This window comes from Ips typographus, linkage group LG12 (genome assembly GCF_016097725.1).
Source record: "Ips typographus isolate SLU linkage group LG12, UJ_Ityp_2.0, whole genome shotgun sequence".
NCBI classification, from domain to species: domain Eukaryota; kingdom Metazoa; phylum Arthropoda; class Insecta; order Coleoptera; family Curculionidae; genus Ips; species Ips typographus.
The window spans coordinates 6,770,834-6,793,579 of record NC_138433.1 but is presented as its reverse complement, the minus strand read 5'-3'; the positions used below and the strand labels follow the sequence as shown (position 1 = coordinate 6,793,579).

At 37.7% G+C, this 22,746-nt stretch overlaps 1 protein-coding gene and 2 long non-coding RNA genes across 3 annotated transcripts in view; 1 reads left to right on the top strand and 2 right to left on the bottom strand.

Annotated features, from left to right (window-relative positions):
• Positions 1 to 22,746, bottom strand: part of LOC145736759 (uncharacterized) — a 42,573-nt gene that overhangs the window by 3,466 nt on the left and 16,361 nt on the right. The window lies entirely within an intron of this gene.
• Positions 13,518 to 15,988, bottom strand: LOC145736692 (kinesin-1 heavy chain-like). The gene is given in 5 exon segments (XM_081991112.1): positions 13,518 to 13,655; positions 13,725 to 14,551; positions 14,596 to 15,537; positions 15,540 to 15,861; positions 15,953 to 15,988. Coding segments are annotated over 5 exon segments (2,250 nt in total). The 3' UTR covers positions 13,518 to 13,532.
• LOC145736752 (uncharacterized) overlaps positions 19,970 to 22,746 on the top strand; it is a 200,977-nt gene continuing 198,200 nt past the window's right edge. The window contains exon 1 of the long non-coding RNA XR_014180092.1: positions 19,970 to 21,920. This is a non-coding gene — a long non-coding RNA (uncharacterized LOC145736752). The remainder of the gene's footprint in view (positions 21,921 to 22,746) is intronic.

Here is a 22,746-nt window from a genome sequence, read left to right as displayed (position 1 = left end):
ACGAGACTTGAAACCTTTGTTGCATGATTCTGGGGAAACAGTGTGCAACGGAGGCTCTATTTGTCGAACCCCGGGGAATCGGGGCGGCACATAGAGATTAGGTCGAGTGACGGGAACACCGCTGGTCACGCAATTGGGCCTCTTTGGGTTTTTGGAGCAAATATCGGCGCCGAGTAGCCAGTTCTACATAACCGTACCGTACCCTTGTACTTACACCGTGTCTCAGACAGTCATAATCTACAGTAGTCAGGCTAAACAGTAGTAAAGGGTCCGTAGCTAGTTTTCTTTACCGTTACACGCTTTCCCCGTACCACCGAACAAGGTAGCTTTCGTTTCATTAGGTAACCGTTACCGTAAGTATTTGCTGTAAGTACAGAGAGCCGCAATACAGTACATTTAGTGAAAACAGTTGTTTTAATTTTGTTTATTTCCCGAACCCTCTGGAACTTTCTTCAGCTGTCTAAAGGCTACCCAGGCACCGGAAAGTGGACCTTCAGCCACTATAAATAACGAACGTGGCGCCGGAGGCAACGTAACCGAGGAAATCCGCAAGAAAAGCGCTACAGCACTGTGATGGTCTCCCCTTTGTATATGTTTTTAAGTGGATATACACTTTATTAGAGATAAATCGGAAGGCAAATTTCCAGTTTAAATTTCATTCCAATTCGTTAGTTAATTAATTGATTGTTACCTTGGAAATTAAGTTACAGCGGAAACAACACTTTGTAAATAACTTCCTAGTTTCTTTAGAGACATATTCCTGTACATATTTGATATTTTGTATGGTTAACTTAAAATTTGTTTTGTTCGTTTGGCACCTATTTAATTATTAAAGAAAACTTTGCTTTAATTACTACCTAGATCACCAGATTTGAGGCTTCTAGATCTTTAACATAGGGTCACTTAAAAAATAAGGTATATGCAACAAAACCGAATAATTTTCATTATTTAAAAAGAAGAATCATGGATTAATGCATCCTATAACACGCGACATTTTACAAAACGTCTTCAAAAATGTTTATTTTAATTCAGGCACATTTTTAGCATAATTAATAGCTGCCAAACTATTCAAGTAAACCGTTGTAGATTGTGTAGATCGATCTACAACACAACCATACAGCATGTTACATGAAATGTGACCAGAATGAGAGACCGAATCAGAAAATGTCATTGAAACATAGTAATTCCATAAGAAAGAACTTGACATCAATTCATTGCTAACTTGTGGCCCAGTAAATTCATTAATCACATAACGGTAAAACGTTTAAAATGCCTACATTTTTATATACGATGTTTTTCAATAAGTTGAATATTTTTCGAAATAATTCAGGGACTTTTTACACACAGTGCATGTTTATTGTTTTCGAGTTTGTCCGGTAAATTACTAAAATAAATGTTTTGTAATTAAACTACAAATTCCCACCATTTTAGACTAAGCGTCTCGATTTATCTGTATTCAAGCGCAGTTGTACATGATGTGGGATGAACTAATACTAAATGTTAAAAAATTATATATGAAATACAGATCTAAACTGATTATTAAACTAAACGCATTTTAGTCCTAATATGGTAAATTATGAAGTATGGTCCCGTTCGCTAGTCGACAGTTTTTGCAATTATTTAGCACCACTTATTTAGTTAATGCCAACTTAGATAGAAACTACTTTATATCTTTTTTAACACTAAACTAAATTTTTTCTAACATGTTATATATTTTTAAAGCAAAAAACCAGATAAAAACAAAATAGTTCAGTTCATGGAAAAAAAAGTTGAAGACAGTATCTTGAAACCGAAACGTAGGAATTGAAAACCAAATACACAGGAAAATAGTCCTTAAAAAGTTGCTCTAACAATGTTCAGGGAAATTTTCAAATTACATGTAATACAGCACTTTTTTCTGAAAATGCTCGATTTTGATGTTTCGGAAATAACTCAAGAACGAAACAAAAATTTAATGGTGTTGGAGGCCAATGGTGTTAAATTGCCCATTAAATGCACTAAAACATTCCTCATTTGAACTTTGCAATAACTTTTTTACGGAAAACGAGTTTCATCAGTATACAGAATCTTGGAACCAATAAGCATAAAATAATACGTCTGAACTCTTCGCTACACAAAAGGCGGCATGCACATACAGTGGTTACCACACGTGGCAAGTCTTTTATTTAGAACGTGCCTTGTAATATACGTTTCCAATTCTTCAGCAAACCCGTTAATGAAAGATTACTGAACAAAAAAAAAATAAAACATTTGTTTGTAAATTTCCTTTTTGTTTGCACAAAAATTGTTAACGTAGACAAGGTGTCCGATGACAAAAGGCATTGATCGATATAAGAAAGGCGATAAATAGAAGAGTTTTGTAAACTTGGCAACATAAAGTAAAGCCCAATCCAGTAAGACCAAGTCCAATTCAATTAAAATATTTTCAATAATTACAGCACTTCTTGTGGTGCCCAAAGTAAGTAATAACTTGCTTATTTTAAATAAAACATTCCGTTTTTTGTTAAACTTTTAAATACTCCTGACTGAAATACTTCTGAAAACGCTTTGCGATTTGCGTCGAACATCGAAGATGTGTCGCTTCCTAACTGTGGCCTACTTTAACCCGCGCCCGGCCAGATATTGCGGCGCATTGATTCCATCCCGAATCGAGTGCTCGTTCAGAAGTATCGAGCATAGTAGGCCCAAACCGTAACAATATCCTATATCTATATTCAATTATTTTCAATATATTGACGCTTAAAAAACGAAATTTTTACAACCTGGAGTGCCATAGGTCTTAAAGTGCATGTGAGAGAGAGAAAAATGATTTGTAATACTTCAACCTAATAAAAATGAGACGTTTTGGTGACATTGCGAGATAATCTCACTAAATTCCGCTGCATCTTTTAAATTAACCAGTTAATTTTCCATAGCATGTTTTCCTTACCAATTTTCCTCGTCCTCGTGAAATTATGTAAAAAGTTATCTGTAATTTTACGTCGTCATCGAATCATTATATTACCACGGTACAATTCTCTCTTTAGTTTACCATTTACTCTCTTTAGTTTACCATTTACTCTCGTTAGTTTATCAATTTTTTGCATAATAAATATTACAGTCCACTAAATAAGCAAATGGTGGTTTTCATTCCGATTATCACTTGAGGAAAAGCCCCAAGACATAATTTGTTCAGAGTCGATTCTTACTACAAGCATGCCTATTTTTCATATTTGTTAACCTCTTTTCTTTCCCAATCTCCTGCTGACATGTTACCGCGTGACATTGTTGACAGACCTACGGTGTTGACAATCAACTAACGTTGCCAGATTGTATTATTATAGTGGACTGTAAAAATGCTACAAACTAAAATGCGACACATTGCTTAAATCAATGTTAAAACAGTACTTGTTTTATCAACTGTGGTGACTGCACATAAAGTATCACTACACCAAACATGTATGCACCAAACACAGTATGCACATTGCCAGCTGTATGGTACCAGTACTTTACTTTCTTTATGGCCGACGCAAAAACATTGACAGCGACAGTAACTGACTAGTCTTGTGTCACTACCACTTATGTCTGTCGAAACGACAACCTCTCTTCGGAGTCAGTAGGAGTCAGTGGAGTACAACTACTCCATTTCTTATACAAGGCAATTTTGGATCCTTTTAGCTGTTACGGTAAATATTATGTGAAAGAATGTCTTTGTCAGTTAGTTTTTCTGGCAGTAGTGTCGAAACAAATTTCTAAATTTTTGTACCTCTAACTTTTATATAAATGGCAGAAACGTTAAAATGACCAGTGTTTGAAGAATGTAGTGTGATGCAAAAAGAATATGTGTATGTGCTAAAGTCGCTGCTTGGTATTACAATGCGTTAAACTGAAAATAATGGCAACATACACTGGTTGAAATATCACGTTTTTAATACAAGTCATCGTTCAACATATTTTTAAAAAAGTAGAGGCATAACCTTATAATGAAAAAACAAAAAAAATGGCCATAGAAACGTCTTAAAAGATTTCTAAGATTATTTTTGTAATAAAATCATCTGTTTAGTTTAATCTCGATTACTTATTTCTTGCTGGGTATTTAAAGACCAGGTGATCATGCTTGGTATGGTGATGATTATGGAGTACTTTACATTGCTTATATCAATGTTAAAGAAGTACTTGTTTTTTCAACTGTGGTAACTGCACATAAAGTATCACTACTCCAAACATGTATGCACATTGCCAGCTGTATGGTACCAGTACTTTACTTTCTCTATAGCCGACACAAGAATATTGACAGCGACAGTTAATGACTAGTCTTTTGTCACTACCCCTTATGTCTGTCGAAACGACAATTTCTTCGGAGTCAGTACGGTGTTTTGCCTCTGTGCTGTTTTCTCTATGAATGTTCTGCCTCTAGATTTATACAACTAGTCCATGTGTTTCTACACCTACTTCTCATACTAAGCAATTTAGAATCTTTTTTGCTGTTACTGTAAATATTATGTGAAATAATTAAGAATTCCTTTGTCAGTTAGTTTTTCTGGCCCCAGTATCAAAACAAAATTCTAAATTTTTGTACCTCTAACTTTTATACAAATGGCAGAAAGTTTCTGTTGGAGATGGGTTTTTGCTGCGCCTATGTACCCACATAAGAAATGCAATTGAATGCTTGCAGCTACTTAAAGACAACAATTATTTTACAACACTAAATACATGGACAGAATTTTTTATTTATCTGCTGCTCTTCGCACACACTTTTCACAATTTCCTTCTCAGTTTCATTGATTTATAATAATACACTGTAAGGTTTCTGCCTTACCCTGTATTCACTTGTAATTCTACCCTTAACAGTACATAGGTCTGCTTTCCGTTTAACTTGGACATAACGAACGGCATTGTCCCCATAGGAATCCCTTGCAGCACTAAACAATATGCCTCTTTAGAAATTTATAAAACTGATTTTAGGACTATTTATATACTACTATGTGATTTTACACCTTTGCTTTCAGTAGTGTTCAATAACTGATTACTTGAAAAGTATTTTGCTATCATAAAACATCCACTTTGGGAATATTGTTGGAATCCGCATTCGAAAAATGTGGTTCAGTCATATTGTCAATAAATACACTTTATGAATACTTTGTAATCAATGGAAGTAAACCTCAACACGGTAACCATGAACAAAGAACAAAACAGTAGACTGTTAAGTTAGGTTAGAGGCCTAGAGGGAACACGTTCTGCAATGTTGCCAATTTTCCGTGCCAGAACAGGTAATACAACAATCGATACAAAACACGTAAAGGGGCTGTTCACTTTACATCATAATTATTACGGTGTTGTTTACAGTTCGTGATGACATTATGATATTATTAACTCCATTATGTTCTATATAATACTTTGTTAATCCAATCTGTAATATAGTAAAATATAAAAATCTTGTATACATATATACCTCGTATTGGAATCCTTGCATAAAATGTCAGCAAGTTGTACAGAGATTTGTACATCTATTCGAAATCGAGGCGTTGGCAACCTTTTATGATGAACTGTCAAGAATGACGTCAAAACCAATAAAAATTGTTTTGAATCAGGTGACTGTATTTAAATATGTTGGGATTTTAATTTTCAAATAAACCGCCTAATATCCAATGTTGTGTTTAAAATTGTAATTTGGGGTTCATTTTAATTTCATCTACAGGATTCCATCTTTAGCTTTAATAGAAATAATTCATGCAAGTACCCTATTATGGTTTTGTGTCTGTTGTGACAATTATGTTGTTTACCTATCTGATATCATCCCTTTTCTTCAGCGTATGCGCATAGCGGTGGATACACTTTTCCATTCCTTCTGTAGGTTTAATTTTATAACATTTGGTTGCAAATCATAATAATTAATTATATCTTTTTGGTGGAGGACTTAGAGACAAACAATGACAAACGTGAACCATATTATATGTCCAGAAACATGTTGAAAATTTTTGGTAAGAAGAACAAGGGTCTCAAGTACGAGTAACATTATATAATCATATTAGAATCGAAGTTTATGAAAGAAAGTTTATATTTAGGGAGGATTATTCCGAAAAGAAGTTAGGAAAATTAGACTTGCTTTCGTAAGCTGATTTGTGTCAAAAACTTATTACTTTGCTTTCTCTAAAGCCGACGCAAGAATACTGACAGCGGCAGTTAATGACTAGTCTTTTGTCACTACCACTTATGCCTGTTGAAACGACATTCTCTTCGGAGTCAGTAAGGTGCTGTGAATATGTGCTGTTTTCTCTATGAATATTCTGCCTCGAGATTTATACACTCCATGTATTTTTACACCTATTTCTCATACAAAACAATTCTGAATCTTTTTTGCTGTGACGGTAAATATTATGTTGTTACGCACGAAATAGAGTTTTCGTCCGTAACTCGTTTGGTTTGTGTTTTTAATGTCCGTGGGCCTAGTTACACTAGTAGACCAATTCCGATCGCTTAATAGCTCCATTTGACTTTGTGCACATTTTGTGGTTAATGTGGGTGCGTGACCTGATGAGTTATCAGGTGCCGTAGCCACGTGATTCGTTTCGATTTTTGTCGGGGAAGCGTCGGTTTGTGGTCGTGTTTCTTTGTGTCAAATGCCATGTGGCCTATTTAATCACCCCACTTTGTGATATCGGCCCTTTTACCACTACAGCACCCGAACTGCCGACATCTGACCTAGGTTCTGAGCGTTGTGGCACGTGTGTGACTTATTTTTTTTTTAATCCGTGATCATCTGGCCGAATTACAGGTAAATTGGTTTTATTGTTGGTTCTTTTGAGTTATTTTGTATCGGCCCAATTTTCCAACACAGTATTGTGTTCGGCCCGACCGGAGATCCAAGGGCTTTCCGACCAGAGATCTGAGGGTTTTCTGACCAGAGATCTAAGGGTTTTCCCGACCAAAGAACTTTCCTCTCGGGGATTGAATAAACCTAAACGGGACTGCTCCGTCCAAAGTTTTCCGGACCAACCCACGTGTTGGAAAAGCCGACCAGCAGCCACAGAGTTTCAGAAGGTTAGAGTTGAACCACCAGGTCAATTCATACTTGATTTGGTTTTATTTAATTTTTTTTTAGTTTATATTAGTTTGCTTTAAACAACTTCAACACTTGTCATTACCTCTGGTCACCTTTTTGGTTGCCGGAACAAGTGTTGAAGCTGTTTGTTTGTTTTCCTTGGTGTTCTGCTGTTTTCTGCCTTAGGTACCTGTCACCAGTCTTTGGACCCCATTCCCTACCTGGAAATCAGCGGTGGCCACTACTGACTGCTGGGGAGAGGATACTGGAGGTTCCAGGACCCAAACATCGTCTTTTAAAACTGGTAAGGGCAGTTAGAGACAGTTTGGCACTGGGAAAACTTTTCCTGTTTTTTTTTGTTTTAAATTCAACTTCAATTTTGTTTCCTTTTATTCTTTTTTAATTCCTTCAATAATTTGATTCTCAGCAACTGTGTAAATTTTATTAATATTTGTCAATTGTAGGTATTGTAGATTTTTGTAATATACACGTGTACATATACAACTAACGGTTTGTTTGATTTCCTGCAGAATTTTCAAGTGTGTTTATTTATAGCTAATTATGAACTCATGCAATTAATCCACGACCTTGAGCAATCTAATTTAAAAATGTTGAAATCTCATTAACGTGAGGTTTCATCATAACAAATTGGCGACCAACGTGAAGTGCCTTTTTGATTTTTAGTGGACTGAACACGCTTGGATTGTGGGTTATCGGACTGCCTTGTTTGTGCATGTGTATTTTTGCATGGCTACAATATTTACTTAAATTCACGGTGCCAGATGTGTTGATAGTTTAGAATTACTGGTTTGGAATTACTGGTTTATCGTACTATCGTTGAATTTTTACCTTTTGCTTTGCTTGTGACCGTGCCAATCTATTTTTAGACCAAAATTTCAAGTTTGTCCGGTTATCTTATTTTTTTTTTGTAGTTTTACCTATAACATTGTGGTTCGGTTTTGCAGTTAAAAGTGCGAATTAATTTTCTCTTTTGGTAGAGATTTTATTTGTACCGATTTGGATAATTTTAATTTTAGGATTTTTTGGATCACAGGTAGTGATCAAGTTTTTAATTGTTGTCCAAATCGGTTGTTTTTGTTGCACTTTAGCAGTAAAATTTATATATCACTTGTGTTTATTTAGTTTTTGGGGTTAAACTAGAAATTTTAATAATGGCTCTCCAAATTAATGCCTTGCAAGCCCATGAGCTAGATTATGAAATTTCCATTAGATCTATTAAGCCATTGTGTACTGTTGATCAGAGACGTAAAATTTTGAGGGGACTGTTGGCTCAAGAAAATGCCAATCGTAGTTTTTATCAAGTGTCGAACCCATTTGAATTTGATTTTGATGAAAAGGAGCTGGTGTTATCTATTGCATCAATTAAGGTTAAAATAGTAGGTTTTACCGGTACATCTAGTGATCCTTCATACAAGAACATTTCAACTCGGCTCTGGCATGTCTCAGGCCGACTTAATCGTATGAATCATACTTCTGATGAGGAAACTCAAAGGAAGAATGATTTACATGTTGATATATTAACTTTGGAAGGTGATCTCGATGCTAAAGTTTTTCCAGCTGCTTCGACTCCTCTCGACCTCGTGATGAAAGGAATGTTGATTGAAATGATTAAGAATTCCTTGTCACTTGCTTTTCTTATCCGCGGTGTCGAATCAAAATTTTAAGTTTTTGTACCTTTAACTTTAATATGAATGACAGAGACGTAAAATGACCAGCGTTAGAAGAATGTAGTGTGATGCAAAAATAATATGTGTACTTATGTGTTAAAGCCGCTGTTTGGTATTACATTGCGTTAGAATGAAAATAATGGCACTATATACACTGCTTGAAATACCACGTTTTTATTACATGTCAGCGTTTCACCTATTTCTGAAGAAGCAGAGGCATAACCTTAAAATAAAATTAAAAAAAAACAGAAAAAATGGCTCTTGAAACATCTTAAAAGATTTCTAAGACTATTCTTGTAAAAATCATCTGTTTAGCTCAATCTCAATTACTTCTTGGCTGGGAATTTAAAGATCAGGTGATCCTGTTTGGTATGGTGATGATTATGGAGTACTTAAAGGTCCGTTTTCACGCTCATGCAATTTGCGCCAATTGGCTTGTGCATGCAAATTTGCACAAGTAAATTGTTGCGTGTGAATGGAAGCATGATGCTTGCGCAGTCGAAAAAGTTTGGCTTGAATAAAATCTGTTCTGCCAGATAATTTGCATGCGGTTGGCACAAATGCATGAACGTGTAAACGACACTCCAACTCGACGCATGCTCAGTAGTAGCGTATTCTTTGTTTTGACTTGTTCTGACCTACACCTTGCACGTGACTTGTGTATTTCCGTTGCCTGTAACTAATGCTGTAATTTATTTTGTCTGTGTTGATTGTTGGTTACTAAACAATGTCAAAAAAAGAAAAAGAATTCATTACAGAATTTATTGAACTATATAAATCTTTTCCTTGCCTTTGGAAAATTAAATCCAAAGAATATAGCGATAGAAATGCAAAATCACAGGCTTATGATATTCTTGCTGAGAAAATGCAGACTGTGGACAGAAGTGCAAATAGAGAAATATCAATTTGCGCAAATTGCTTGAGCGTGAAAATGCACCCAACAATTCAGTTTTACTTGTGCCAATTGACTTGCACAAATCAACTTGCGCAAATTGCATGAGCGTGAAAACGGACCTTTACATTGCTTATATCAATGTTAAAACAGAACTTGTTTTTTCAACTTTGGTGACTGCACATAAAGTATCACTACTCCAAACATCTATGCACCAAACACAGTATGCACATTGCCAGCTGTATGGTACCAGTACTTTACTTTCCCTATAGCCGACTCAAGAACATTGACAGCCACAGTTAATGACTAGTATTTTGCCAACAACCACTTGTGTCTGTCGAAACGACAATTTCTTCGGAGTCAGTAGTGCAGTGCCTCTCTGCTGTTTTCTCTATGAATCTTCTGACTCTAGATTTCTACAACTACTCCATGTGTTTCTACCCCTACTTCTCATACAAAGCAATTTTGGATCATTTTTGCTGTTGCGGTAAATATTATGTGAAATGATGAAGAATTCCTTTGTCAGTTAGTTTTTGTGGCCGCGGTTTCGAAACAAAATTGTAAATTTTTGTACTTCCAACTTTAATATGAATGACAGAGACGTTAAAAAGACCAGTGTTAGAAGAATGCAGTGTGATGCAAAAAGAATATGTGTATGTGTTATAGCCGATGCTTCGTATTACATTGCGTTAAATTGTAAATTTTATATTGCATCGAGAGTAGCAATGATTACAGTACCAGAACAATGAATTTAGAATATCAACAAATCTTCCTTGTTATGCCCATAGTCTGAATTTGGAGGTTTAAGAAAACTATGTATGAGTTAGTCAAAACATCTGGTCAAAAAGTGTAAAAACATTGTCACATTTTTCAATAGCTGTACAGTGGCTATGGAACCCTTCGTGAAAGAGCAAATCATTGATGAAAATGCTACTTATAAGGAGTACAAATTTTCACAGGATGTGTATAGATGGAACGGTATTTTCTATATAATAGAATGGATCCTGAAAGTTAACGATTCAATTGGGAGAGCAATATAAATTTAAGAAAAGCACCTCAACCTCTCTCAGGTGATGCTTTCAATTACCTGAATTTCATTGATGTTATCTCGAGTTTTTTTATATTGATAGTATTAAATGCCTTGTAGTAAACTTGTGTTGTTTATGTGGTCTAAGTATAAGATCGGTTCATTAAACGGTTTTGGTTATAAGAACAGATGTGAATGCGTCATATGTCACTTGAAAGATGACTAAATTTAACAACATTACTTTATGTATTTTCAAGAACCTCTTATGTGTTTTTTTAATTTTAGTAAACATCCAATTAATTTATAGCCATCTTTATTTGAACAAACCTCCAAACTACAATATGGGTAACCCAATAAGGTGTCTTCTTGATTTTTAAAATTCTTACATTTAAAAAGCCAAAGTTGCTATATAAATAACTTGCTGCCATCTAACTTATCAAATTTTAAAATTGCTCCCCTTCGACCTAACATCCTCATGACTTGATTAGATTACTTCAACAGAAGAAAAAATACCTGCTTGGTGCAGTGGTGCAACGAACCCCAATTAAAAATGACCCCGATAAGGAGGACGTGGAATGTAAAAAAATTGGAAGAAATTTGTATGCCCTTGATCTGGTAAGGCAGGATGAGGTCCGATGTAGACCGTGCAAGTCCATCGTGGTCGTCACATTATGTCACATTCGCGTACCAAATTTCGCGACTTCCTCTTCTTGTGCCCTGTGCTTAGCCGCACGGTGGTGTCTGCGTCGCTGATGTTACACCAGTTTCGTATGTTTCTTAGCCAGGAGTGTTGCTTTCTTTCTGGACCTCGATGAGTGTAGGAATGTTATATTTGCCTCCTCTAAGGATATGGCCAAGACAGGAAACTTTTCTTTCTTTAATGATGTTAAGTATTTCTCGTTCGTAGCCTGCAGTTCTTAAAATTTCTTCATTCGGTGCATGTGCGATCCACGGCACGCGCAAGAATCTCCGGAAGGTCCACATTTCAAACGCCTCGATGCGATTCAGGATTCCAGCTTTGAGAGACCACGTTTCTGCGCCGTACAGTAAGGTGGGCTATATGTAACAGACTGCGAGTTAATAGGAAGTTTTTATGTTTGAAAAGTTTTGTTTCTGCATAGTTCCTTCTACGTATAAGCGCTACTACAACCGGACAAAATAAGAAGAACACCGAACAGGTGGAGGTTGGTAAGGATTAAATAAATTCATAAAACTTGCTGTAGAATGGCAATCAGTTGGAAAATAAATCGTAAGTTTGATAGATATGAATGGCTAATTGCTGGTCTTTGTTCACTCCCAATGTCAACTTCTGCACAGTTACTCAGTTCGCCATGCGTAGATTGACGTTAAAAGGAATAGAATATAAAAACACTTTTCCTAATACACATTACCCACCAAACCACAGACCAAAGAACTTTCCTCTCGGGGATTGAATAAACCTAACCGGGACTGCTCCGTCCAGAGTTTTCCGGATCAACCCACGTGTTGGAAAAGCCGACCAGGAGTCACAGAGTTTCAGAAGGTTAGAGTTGAACCACCAGGTCAATTCCTTACTTGATTTAGTTTTATTTAATTTTTTTTTAGTTTATATTAGTTTGCTTTAAACAACTTCAACACTTGTCATAAACTCTGGTCACCTTTTAGGTTGCCGGAACAAGTGTTGAAGCTGTTTGTTTGTTTTCCCTGGTGTTCTGCTGTTTTCTGCCTTAGGTACCTGTCACCAGTCTCTGGACCCCATTCCCTATCTGGAAATCAGCGGTGGCCACTACTGACTGCTGGGGAGAGGGTACTGGAGGTTCCAGGACCCAAACATCGTCTTTTAAAACTGGTAAGGGCAGTTAGAGACAGTTTGGCACTGGGAAAACTTTTCCTGTTTTTTTTTTGTTTTAAATTCAACTTGTAACGAAGCGTTTAAATTCGTTACTAATATTGCACCAAGCGGGTGAAACTGTGCACCGTAGATTATTGTAAATACGTTTCCGTGTACGGTTTGGCGGAATTGTGGAGGGGGTAAGCCTCAAGCGACGTGCCGATCGGAACTGTGGCGCTCCTGTGTTGAGCGGCGGCGGCCCCCACTACCGACGCGTCATTATAGTGGGGGCCCTGAGATTAGTATAAATGTAGCTCCGTAGCACTAAGCCGGGAGTCTCGCACCGCCTTCGCAAGACTCTCTCTCTGGTAAACCGTTTCGTGCCGTTCCGTCCGTCCGTAACCGTAAGTACCGTGGCTTGGTGGCGTAGTGTCGCCGGGCTTGCCCATCATGTAGGCGCATGTCGCATGATGCTCCTTTACCTTGTGTTCTGGCGCATGGTCGGAACACGTCCTTTACCCTTCTTTCCTTGGTAAGATCCCCCCTACACCCCCCATAACTAAAACATCAACAGCCCCCATAAACTCTTTAACCCTGGCGTGGTCCTCAGAGTTTTCAAAAACTACCAGAACTTTCCCCTCTTCCACTTCCTTGATAGTCCTGACAGCTCTAATTCCCAATCCTTTAATACTGTTTTTAATTTCCCTTACCCACTCAAAGCCTTTCTTCCCCTCTTTCTTAATTCTGAGCTCATATCCCCGGGTCAGTTCAACACGAAGGGGCGTTTTCCACCCTGGTCTCTCCCTGACCTGCTTGATCTGCTTATCCCTGTCTAGCTTGGCCACGTCAGCGAAAGTCTTCTTTTTCCTCTTAACCGTCTCCCATTCAACCGTGTCTGTCTCACTCTCGGTTCCTAACTCCGATTCATTAATAATCCCTTTCTCCAACTTCCTATTCTCTACAACTACTCCCTTTTTCCTACTTTCATCTTTCCTGCGTTCTGTCAATATCCCGTTTCCGCTTTCCACATTCACTCTTTTACTTTCAGCCTCCCTCTTCCTCTCACCCCCTTCGTACTCACTCTGCCAATCCTTTCAAGTTTGTAGTGTTGCGGTCAATCGGTCAATTTCCTCCATTTTGTTGGAAATCAATTTCTGCAATTTCGATAGCTTTTCTTCTTTATCGCAAAGATTTAACCGTAAATCAATTACATCCTGCTATTTAATGGAATTTTCTTTCTTCATCTCCGCAAGTTTCCTTTCTAGAACATCACTTTTCTTATTTGCCAGGTGAAATTCTGATAACTCTCTGTCTTTAGAAATGATATCTTCATTCGCGTTTTCAAGTTTATCATATAAAGTTTGTAGTGTTGCGGTCAATCGGTCATTTTCCTCCATTTTGTTGGAAATCAATTTCTGCAATTTCGATAGCTTTTCTTCTTTATCGCAAAGATTTAACCGTAAATCAATTACATCCTGCTCTTTAATAAAATTTTCTTTCTTCATCTCCGCAAGTTTGCTTTCTAGAACATCACTTTCATTATTTGACAAGTGTAATTTTGACAACTCTCGGCCTTTAGTAACTATGACTTGATTCGCGTCCTCGAGTTTGTCGTTTAAAGTTTGCACTGTTGTATTTAACCACTTAATTTCTTCCATCTTGTTGGAAATCAATTTCTGCAATTCCGATAGCTTTTCCTCTTTATCGGAAAGATTTAACCGTAAATCAATTAAATCCTGCTCTTTAATGGTATTTTCTTTCTTAAGCTCTACAACTTTCCTTTCTAGCACCTCAGCTTCCTCGTTTTTCAATTGTAATTTTGACAACTCTTGATCTTGTAGCTGGTTGATTTCATCGTTTTCTAGCTCAAAAACATCAAAATCCTCTTCTATAATCGTGCCTAAAAACCCTGGGGCGTTATTTTCTTGATCTGCTAGAAGCCTTTTTAAGGTCAAGAGATGCTCCTTAGTATCTCTAAGTTCGCTAAAAATTGTTTTTTGAGTAAGCTGATAGTTGCAGTTTTCTTCTCTAAGCCGAGCCAGCAGTTCTTGATAATCGTCGAAATGTTCTCTAAAACTTTCCCCAGTAAGTTGCCGTTCCAGGTTGGTAAATTCTTTCAACCTTTCATATGAAACTTCCAATAGTTGCTTTTTCAGTCGAAGTTTCGCCGGAGGAGTAACTGCAAGCATCGGGCTGGATACATTTTGTTGATTCTGGGAATGACTCCACATAGTGTGACGTCGTATTTTTTGTGCACTGCTAGAATTTTTCCAGCTAAATCAGTAAACACCCGAATGTTGGAAATTTTGCCGTTTAAAGCGTCAATTGTCCGTTCCTTTTCCAGTTTTTCCAAATACAATTTTTCAATTTCGGACTTGTAATTTTCACACAGGCGCTCGTATAGTTTCAGCTGATCTTTATCAGTGACGCGTCGATTAACTTCCGGTCGATTTTTCACCGTTTTGGCGCGCTGCGCAAACTCCAACGTGGACTTGGTTTCTTCGGACGCGGCCACAGTCACCGTGGCTATGATTAAAGTTTTCGAATTTCCCCCCAGCGAGTGCTGCAGCAGCCTCGTCAATTTGGAATCTCGATAATTGACATACGTATCGTTTTCGCTTAGACGACGAATTACCAGGGCCAGAGTTGTTAGTGACTTATTGATGGACACGCCTTCGACCTGACGACTTCGGTCCATGGACATTTGTCCCACACGTTCTGAACCGGCTAAATCAACTAAACTCAGCACTGATTCGGTAAAAGATCCTTCCGATGCTTTACATTGTGACTGAATAACCAATTTCAAAATAGTGTGTGATCTACTTGACCTCTCATTCATATCTGTACAACCAATTTTCCTAGTTTTCATGCCCCGTTTCATTAAACTAAAAAAATCATCCGGTGTATGAATAACCTCCTCTTGTGCTTTCTCCACATAAACCTGTTGGTTGTAATCTTCACGAACTTTCAAGTCCATACCATTCACATTCAACAAATCATTCACCTTCTCATTGTAAATTTCCAAATAGGAACATCTCAAAAGAAAATCTCTGGAAGAGTCATTGTCGATAAAATTAAAAATTTCATTTACTGCATGGGTACCCCTGGATTTTCTTTTGTACCCACAACTGTGTGAGTTTTCCCAGATGATGTTTGGCCATAAGCTAAAATGGTAGCATTAATACCTTCCAGACAGGACAAGACTAGAGGTTTGACAACTGTGTGATATAAGTCTGCATTACTTTGATTTTCATTAAATATATGATCAAATATATAGAGATCTCCACTCAAACCATTGATAGATTTCTCTTTAATTTCCCATAAAGGTTTCAGGTTCTCATTTTTTTCTCTTTCAATGAGAGGCCTCACTCTTACAGCTATTTCAATGTTACTAATGATTGTTATGTGGTCAAATTTGAAGTTCTACAGTCTACCATGTACTAATTGCAAACTTTAAAAAAACTACTACACCCGATTATATTGCACTTTCAACTTGCTTTAATTACTAAAATACTTTATCTTTATCACAGTTGAAGCTGTAAAATACCATTTTGAATATTTTAGACTGCGTGTCACTGCGAGTGATATTTTTTGTTTTAATTTAAAATCTCAACAGCTTTAGTTGTCCTTAAAAGTCTTAAAACTTGCTAGCGTTGAAAGGGACATACCGAGAAGAGGAGACTACTGTAACGAAGTTACTAATTTTTTTTTAAATACGCGTGACCTTTACTGCTGGGTGCTAGACCGCGGCCGTCGTGGCGTCGATTCTATCGGGGCCGTCCGGGGCCGTTCGAAATGGTTCGGTGGGCGCTGAGAGTGGGTACCGCCACTAACAGCCCCCACCGTGGGTTTTGTGTATAAAAGAAGGCCCCGAACCGGAAAATAGGGATTCTTCGATCATCAAAAGATCGAAACCAGCAAGCTAAGCCGATCCGTGCCGACCGTTATCTCTTATCTCCGCGAATCTGTAAGTAAAAAATAGGCACATACCGACCGTCCGGTATTTGTTCTGTTTGCTGTTTAAACCCGTACCGTTAACTGTAGCTATTTTAACAAACTGTAAATTGGGGCATATTCAGTATTTTTCCGGGGTTTCCGTTTGGGGCATTTACTATATTTTTCCGGGGTTTTCCGTTTGAGGGTATTTCTGGTAAGACGGCGCCGGCTTCAGTTACTTTTTTTGTGGAAAACAGTTAGGTAATCCTTCTGGTCCTGTTCCTGTTTGTTGAACACCGGGGAAACGGTGTAGCAAGCGGGAACGGTGAATCCTGTGACTCGTTTGCTTAGCTCCGGGGAAACGGAGTAGTAAACGGGTTTGGGGATACTGGAGGGATTAGCGGCTGTGTGACTGGCAACGTCACGAGACTTGAAACCTCTGTTGCGTGCTTGGGGAAACAGCGTGCAACGGAGGCTCTATTTGTCTTACCCCGGGGAATCGGGGCGGCACCTAGAGGTTAGGTCGAGTGACGGGAACACCGCTGGTCACGTAATTGGGCCTCTTTGGGTTTTTGGAACGAATTCCGGCGCCGAATAGTCAGTTTTACATAACCGTACCGTACCGCCGTACTTTCACCGTGTCACAGTCAGTCTTAATCTACAGTAGTCAGGCTAATCAGTAGTGAAGGGTCCGTAGGTAGTTTTCATTGTCGTTACACGCTTTCCCCGTACCACCGAATAAGGTAACTTCCGTTTCATTGGGTGTTCGTTACCGTAAGTATTTACTGTAAGTACCGTGAGCCGCAATACAGTGTATTTAGAGGAAACAGTTGTTTTAATTTTGTTTTCTTCCCGAACCCTTTGGAACTTTTCTCCAGCTGTCTAAAGGCTACCCAGGTACCGCAAAGTGGACCTTCAGCCACTATAAATAACGAAGGTGGCGCCCGAGGCAACGTAACCGAGGAAATCCGCAAGAAAAGCGCTACAAATTTTTTTTTTTTCCCTTTATTATAGTCTGTTTTCTTTTGCCGGTTTTCTTTAGCTGAAGAGAAATGGACGAGGAAGGCTACAGCGGAGACAGGGCCGCTGGTGGAGTGACCGAATGTCGAGACAGCGACAACATGAATGGGGGGGTACCATTCTTTCAATTTTTTTGAAAATTAAAAAATTTTAAAGTGCATTTTTTGTACTTATTTCACCTAATTTAAGGTCGTTTGGTATAAATATGTTCTTTGATGTGCATTGAAAGCCTCCTGGAGCCAAATAAAAAATTGTCAAAATTGCACTTTTTGCAAAAAAATAATTTTTTTCAATTTTTGAATAATTGTAACTTTTTTATTTGAACTCTTATAGATTTCGCTAAAACGCCATTAGAAAGAGGATAAAAAATACTACAAAATGAGCGAAAACTGGACTCTTTAGCTCTTCAGGTTACCGAGATATTGAATTTCAAAAAGTAGTAAAAAAAGACCCCTAATACCCCCCCATTCTTTCAATTTTTTTAAAAAATTAAAAATTTTAAAGTGCATTTTTTGTACTTATTTCACCTAATTTAAGGTCGTTTGGTATAAATATGCTCTTTGCTCTGCATTGGAAGCCTCCTGGAGCCAAATAAAAAATTGTCAAAATTGCACTTTTTGCAAAAAATAATTTTTTTCAATTTTTGAATAATTGTAACTTTTTTATTTGAACTCTTATAGATTTCGCTAAAACGCCATTAGAAAGAGGATAAAAAATACTACAAAATGAGCGAAAACTGGACTCTTTAGCTCTTCAGGTTACCGAGATATTGAATTTCAAAAAGTAGTAAAAAAAGACCCCTAATACCCCCCCATTCTTTAAATTTTTTTGAAAAATGAAAAATTTTAAAGTGCATTTTCTGTACTTATTTCACCTAATTTAAGGTCGTTTGGTATAAATATGCTCTTTGATGTGCATTGAAAGCCTCCTGGAGCCAAATAAAAAAATTGTCAAAATTGCACTTTTTGCAAAAAATAAATTTTTCAATTTTTGAATAATTGTAACTTTTTTATTTGAACACTTATACATTTCGCTAAAACGCCATTAGAAAGAGGATAAAAAATACTACAAAATGAGCCAAAACTGGACTCTCTAGCTCTTCAGGTTACCGAAATATTGAATTTGAAAAAGTAGTAAAAAAAGACCCCTAATACCCCCCCATTCTTTCAATTTTTTTGAAAAATGAAAAATTTTAAAGTGCATTTTCTGTACTTATTTCACCTAGTTTAATGTCGTTTGGTATAAATATGCTCTTTGCTCTGCATTGGAAGCCTCCTGGAGCAAAATAAAAATTGTCAAAATTGCACTTTTTGCAAAAAATAATTTTTTTCAATTTTTGAATAATTGTAACTTTTTTATTTGAACTCTTATAGATTTTGCTAAAACGCCATTAGAAAGAGGATAAAAAATACTACAAAATGAGCCAAAACTGGAGTCTCTAGCTCTTCTTCTTATAGTCTGTTTTCTTTTGCCGGTTTTCTTTAGCTGAAGAGAAATGGACGAGGAAGGCTACAGCGGAGACAGGGCCGCTGGTGGATGTCGAGACAGCGACAACATGGAGTTGTCGGGAGTTCCGGGACCGATTGACGTGAGTGTGAGTTGGATTTACGGGTTGAAAAAGGAAGAGTTGCAGGGTCAACTCAGTAAGTTTTGCCTGGATGTGACTGGGACCGTGGATATGTTACGTAGACGACTGGTGCGTTACATGCGTGAGGGTTGTGACGGTCCCAGGAGGGAACAAGGGTGAAGAGAGGGAAGGAGTTTAGTTGGTCGGCCTAGTAGCCGGAGTCCAACAGTATCTAGGGCGCCAGAACATCAGAACATCAATGCCCTAGGTCTGCATAGATAAGCATTCTCTAATCCGCCCTGTTGGCGTAGAGTCGTAGGGATACCTGGTCGTGTTGGCGTAGTTCGCATGACGTCACCCCACCGCAACACGTTTTGGCGTATGGTCGAACGTGGTCCTGTCCCGAACCAAGTATGGCGTAGTGTCGTACGGACGTTCGTCCTTTGGGTCCTGGCGTAGTGTCGGAATCCGTCTCCTGTTCTTTCTTATGGTAGTTCTCACCAAAGCGAGACGGCCGCCGAACATCGCCGCGTTAGTTTTAGGCACCGTAGGTTAAGCACGCGTTCGCTAGGATAAGACCGGAAGTTTATGGTTAAGGGGTACTTTTTAAGTTTCTTGCACCGTGCGGAATTTTGAGTTTGTTTTAAGTTTCACCGTGTGTTTGCTTTCCCGAATAAAGAGAGTTGATTGGTTACCAGTTTGTTTTACTCAACCTTGCGGAGCTCACAAACCCAGAAACTTCGTTCCCCACTGTTTAAAAGCAGCCCGAAGGCAAACGTGTTCCTGCTGGCAAGTAATAACTCAGTAGGTGGCGCCCGAGTTTAGAGCCGGTGATTAGAAGGGTTTTAAAAACGCGTCACAAACTTCAATTTTGTTTCCTTTTATTCTTTCTTAATTCCTTCAATAATTTGGTTCTCAGCAACTTTGTAAATTTTATTAATATTTGTCAATTGTAGGTATTGTAGATTTTTGTAATATACACATGTACATATACAACTAACGGTTTGTTGATTTCCTGCACAATTTTCAAGTGTGTTTATTTATAGCTAATTATGAACTCATGCAATTAATCCACGACCTTGAGCAATCTAATTTAAAAATGTTGAAATCTCATTAACGTGAGGTTTCATCATAACAAATTGGCGACCAACGTGAAGGGCCTTTTTGATTTTTAGTGGACTGAACACGCTTGGATTGTGGGTTATCGGACTGCCTTGTTTGTGCATGTGTATTTTTGCATGGCTACAATATTTACTTAATTTTTTCACGGTGCCAGACGTGTTGATAGTTTAAAATATTTATTCTTAAATTAAAGAGTGTCAAGTTTGGAATTACTGGTTTATCGTACTATCGTTGAATTTTTACCTTTTGCTTTGCTTGTGACCGTGCCAACCTATTTTTAGACCAAAATTTCAAGTTTGCCCCGTTATCTTAATTTTTTTTTTTTTGTAGTTTTACCTATAACATTGTGGTTCGGTTTTGCAGTTAAAAGTGCGAATTAATTTTCTCTTTTGGTAGAGATTTTATTTGTACCGATTTGGACAATTTTAATTTTCCTTAATTTGATTAAGGGTTTAATTATTGATTGGCTGATTTATTTGATCAGTTTTGAGTAACTTGGATTACAGGTAGTGATCAAGTTTTTAATTGTTGTCCAAATCGGTTGTTTTTGTTACACTTTAGCTGTAAAATTTATATATCACTTGTGTTTATTTAGTTTTTGGGGTTAAACTAGAAATTTTAATAATGGCTCTCCAAATTAATGCCTTGCAAGCCCATGAGCTAGATTATGAAATTTCCATCAGATCTATTAAGACATTGGGTACTGTTGATCAGAGACGTAAAATTTTGAGGGGACTGTTGGCTCAAGAAAATGCCAATCGTAGTATTTGTCAAGTGTCGAACCCATTTGAATTTGATTTTGATGAAAAGGAGCTGGTGTTATCTATTGCATCAATTAAGATTAAAATAGTAGGTTTTACCGGTACATCTAGTGATCCTTCATACAAGAACATTTCAACTCGGCTCTGGCATGTCTCAGGCCGATTTAATCGTATGAATCATACTTCTGATGAGGAAACTCAAAGGAAAATGATTTATATGTTGAGACATTAACTTTGGAAGGTGATCTCGATGCTTAAATTTTTCCAGCTGCTTCGACTCCTCTCGACCCCGTGATGAAAAGAATGTTGATTGAAATGATTAAGAATTCCTTGTCACTTGCTTTTTTTTATCCGCCGTGTCGAAGCAAAATTTTAAGTTTTTGTACCTTTAACTTTAATATGAATGACAGAGACGTAAAATGACCAGCGTTAGAAGAATGTAGTGTGATGTGAAAAATAATATGTGTACTTATGTGTTAAAGCCGCTGTTTGGTATTACATTGCGTTAGAATGAAAATAATGGCACTATATACACTGCTTGAAATACCACGTTTTTATTACATGTCAGCGTTTCACCTATTTCTGAAGAAGCAGAGGCATAACCTTAAAATAAAATTAAAAAAAGAACAGAAAAAATGGCTCTTGAAACATCTTAAAAGATTTCTAAGACTATTCTTGTAAAAATCATCTGTTTAGCTCAATCTCAATTACGAATTTAAAGATCAGGTGATCCTGTTTGGTTGTTACGTACGAAATGGAGTTTTCGTCCCTACCTCGTTTGGTTTGTGTTTTTAATGTCCGTGGGCCTAGTTACACTAGTAGACCGATTCCGATGGCTTAAATCCTCCAATTGCACTTTGTGCACATTTTGTTGTAAATGTGGGTGCGTGACCTGATAAGTTATCAGGTGCCGTAGTCACGTGATTGGTTTCGATTTTTGTCGGGGAAGCGTCGGTTTGTGGTCGTGTTTCTTGTGTCAGGTGCCATGTGGCCTATTTAATCACCCCACTTTGTGATATCGGTCTCTTTACCACTACAGCACCCGAACTGCCGACATCTGACCTTTTTTCTGAGCGGTGTAGCGCGTGTGTGATTTTAAATTTTTAATCCGTGATCATCTGGCCGAATTACAGGTAAATTGGTTTTATTGTTGGTTCTTTTGAATTATTTTGTATCGGCCCAATTTTCCAACCGGAGATTCAAGACTTTTCCAACCGGAGATTCAAGACTTTTCCCAACCGGAGATTCAGAGACTTTTCCAACCGGAAATTCAGAGACTTTTCCAACCGGAGATTCAAAGATTTTCCAACCGGAGATTCAAGGACTTTTCCAACCGGAGATTCAAAGACTTTCCGACCGGAATTTCAAGGGCTTTCCGACCAGAGATCCAAGGGTTTTCTGACCAGAGATCTAAGGGTTTTCCCGACCGGAGAACTTTTCAATCGGGGATTGAATAAGCCTAACCGGGACTGCTTTGTCCAGAGTTTTTCGGACCAACCCACGTGTCACCAGTCTCTGGACCCCATTTCCTACCTGGAAATCAGCGGTGGCCACTACTGACTACTGGGAAGAGGATACTGGAGGTTCCAGGACCCAAACATCGTCTTAAGAACTGGTAAGGGCAGTTAGAGACGGCTTGGCACTGGGAAAACTTTTCCTGTTTTTTTTTTTAACTTCAAATTTAACTTTCTTTTTGTTTTCAACCTTGTCTTTTGTGGCAACTTTTTGTAAAAATTGTAAATATTTTGTAAGTTGTAAATATTGTAGTTTTGTTTTTTTTTAATCTGTTATATACACGGGTACATATACAGCTAACGGTTTGTTAGATTTCCTGCAGAATATCCAAGTGTGTTCATTTACAGATACTTATGAACTCATGCAATTAATCCACGACCTTGAGCT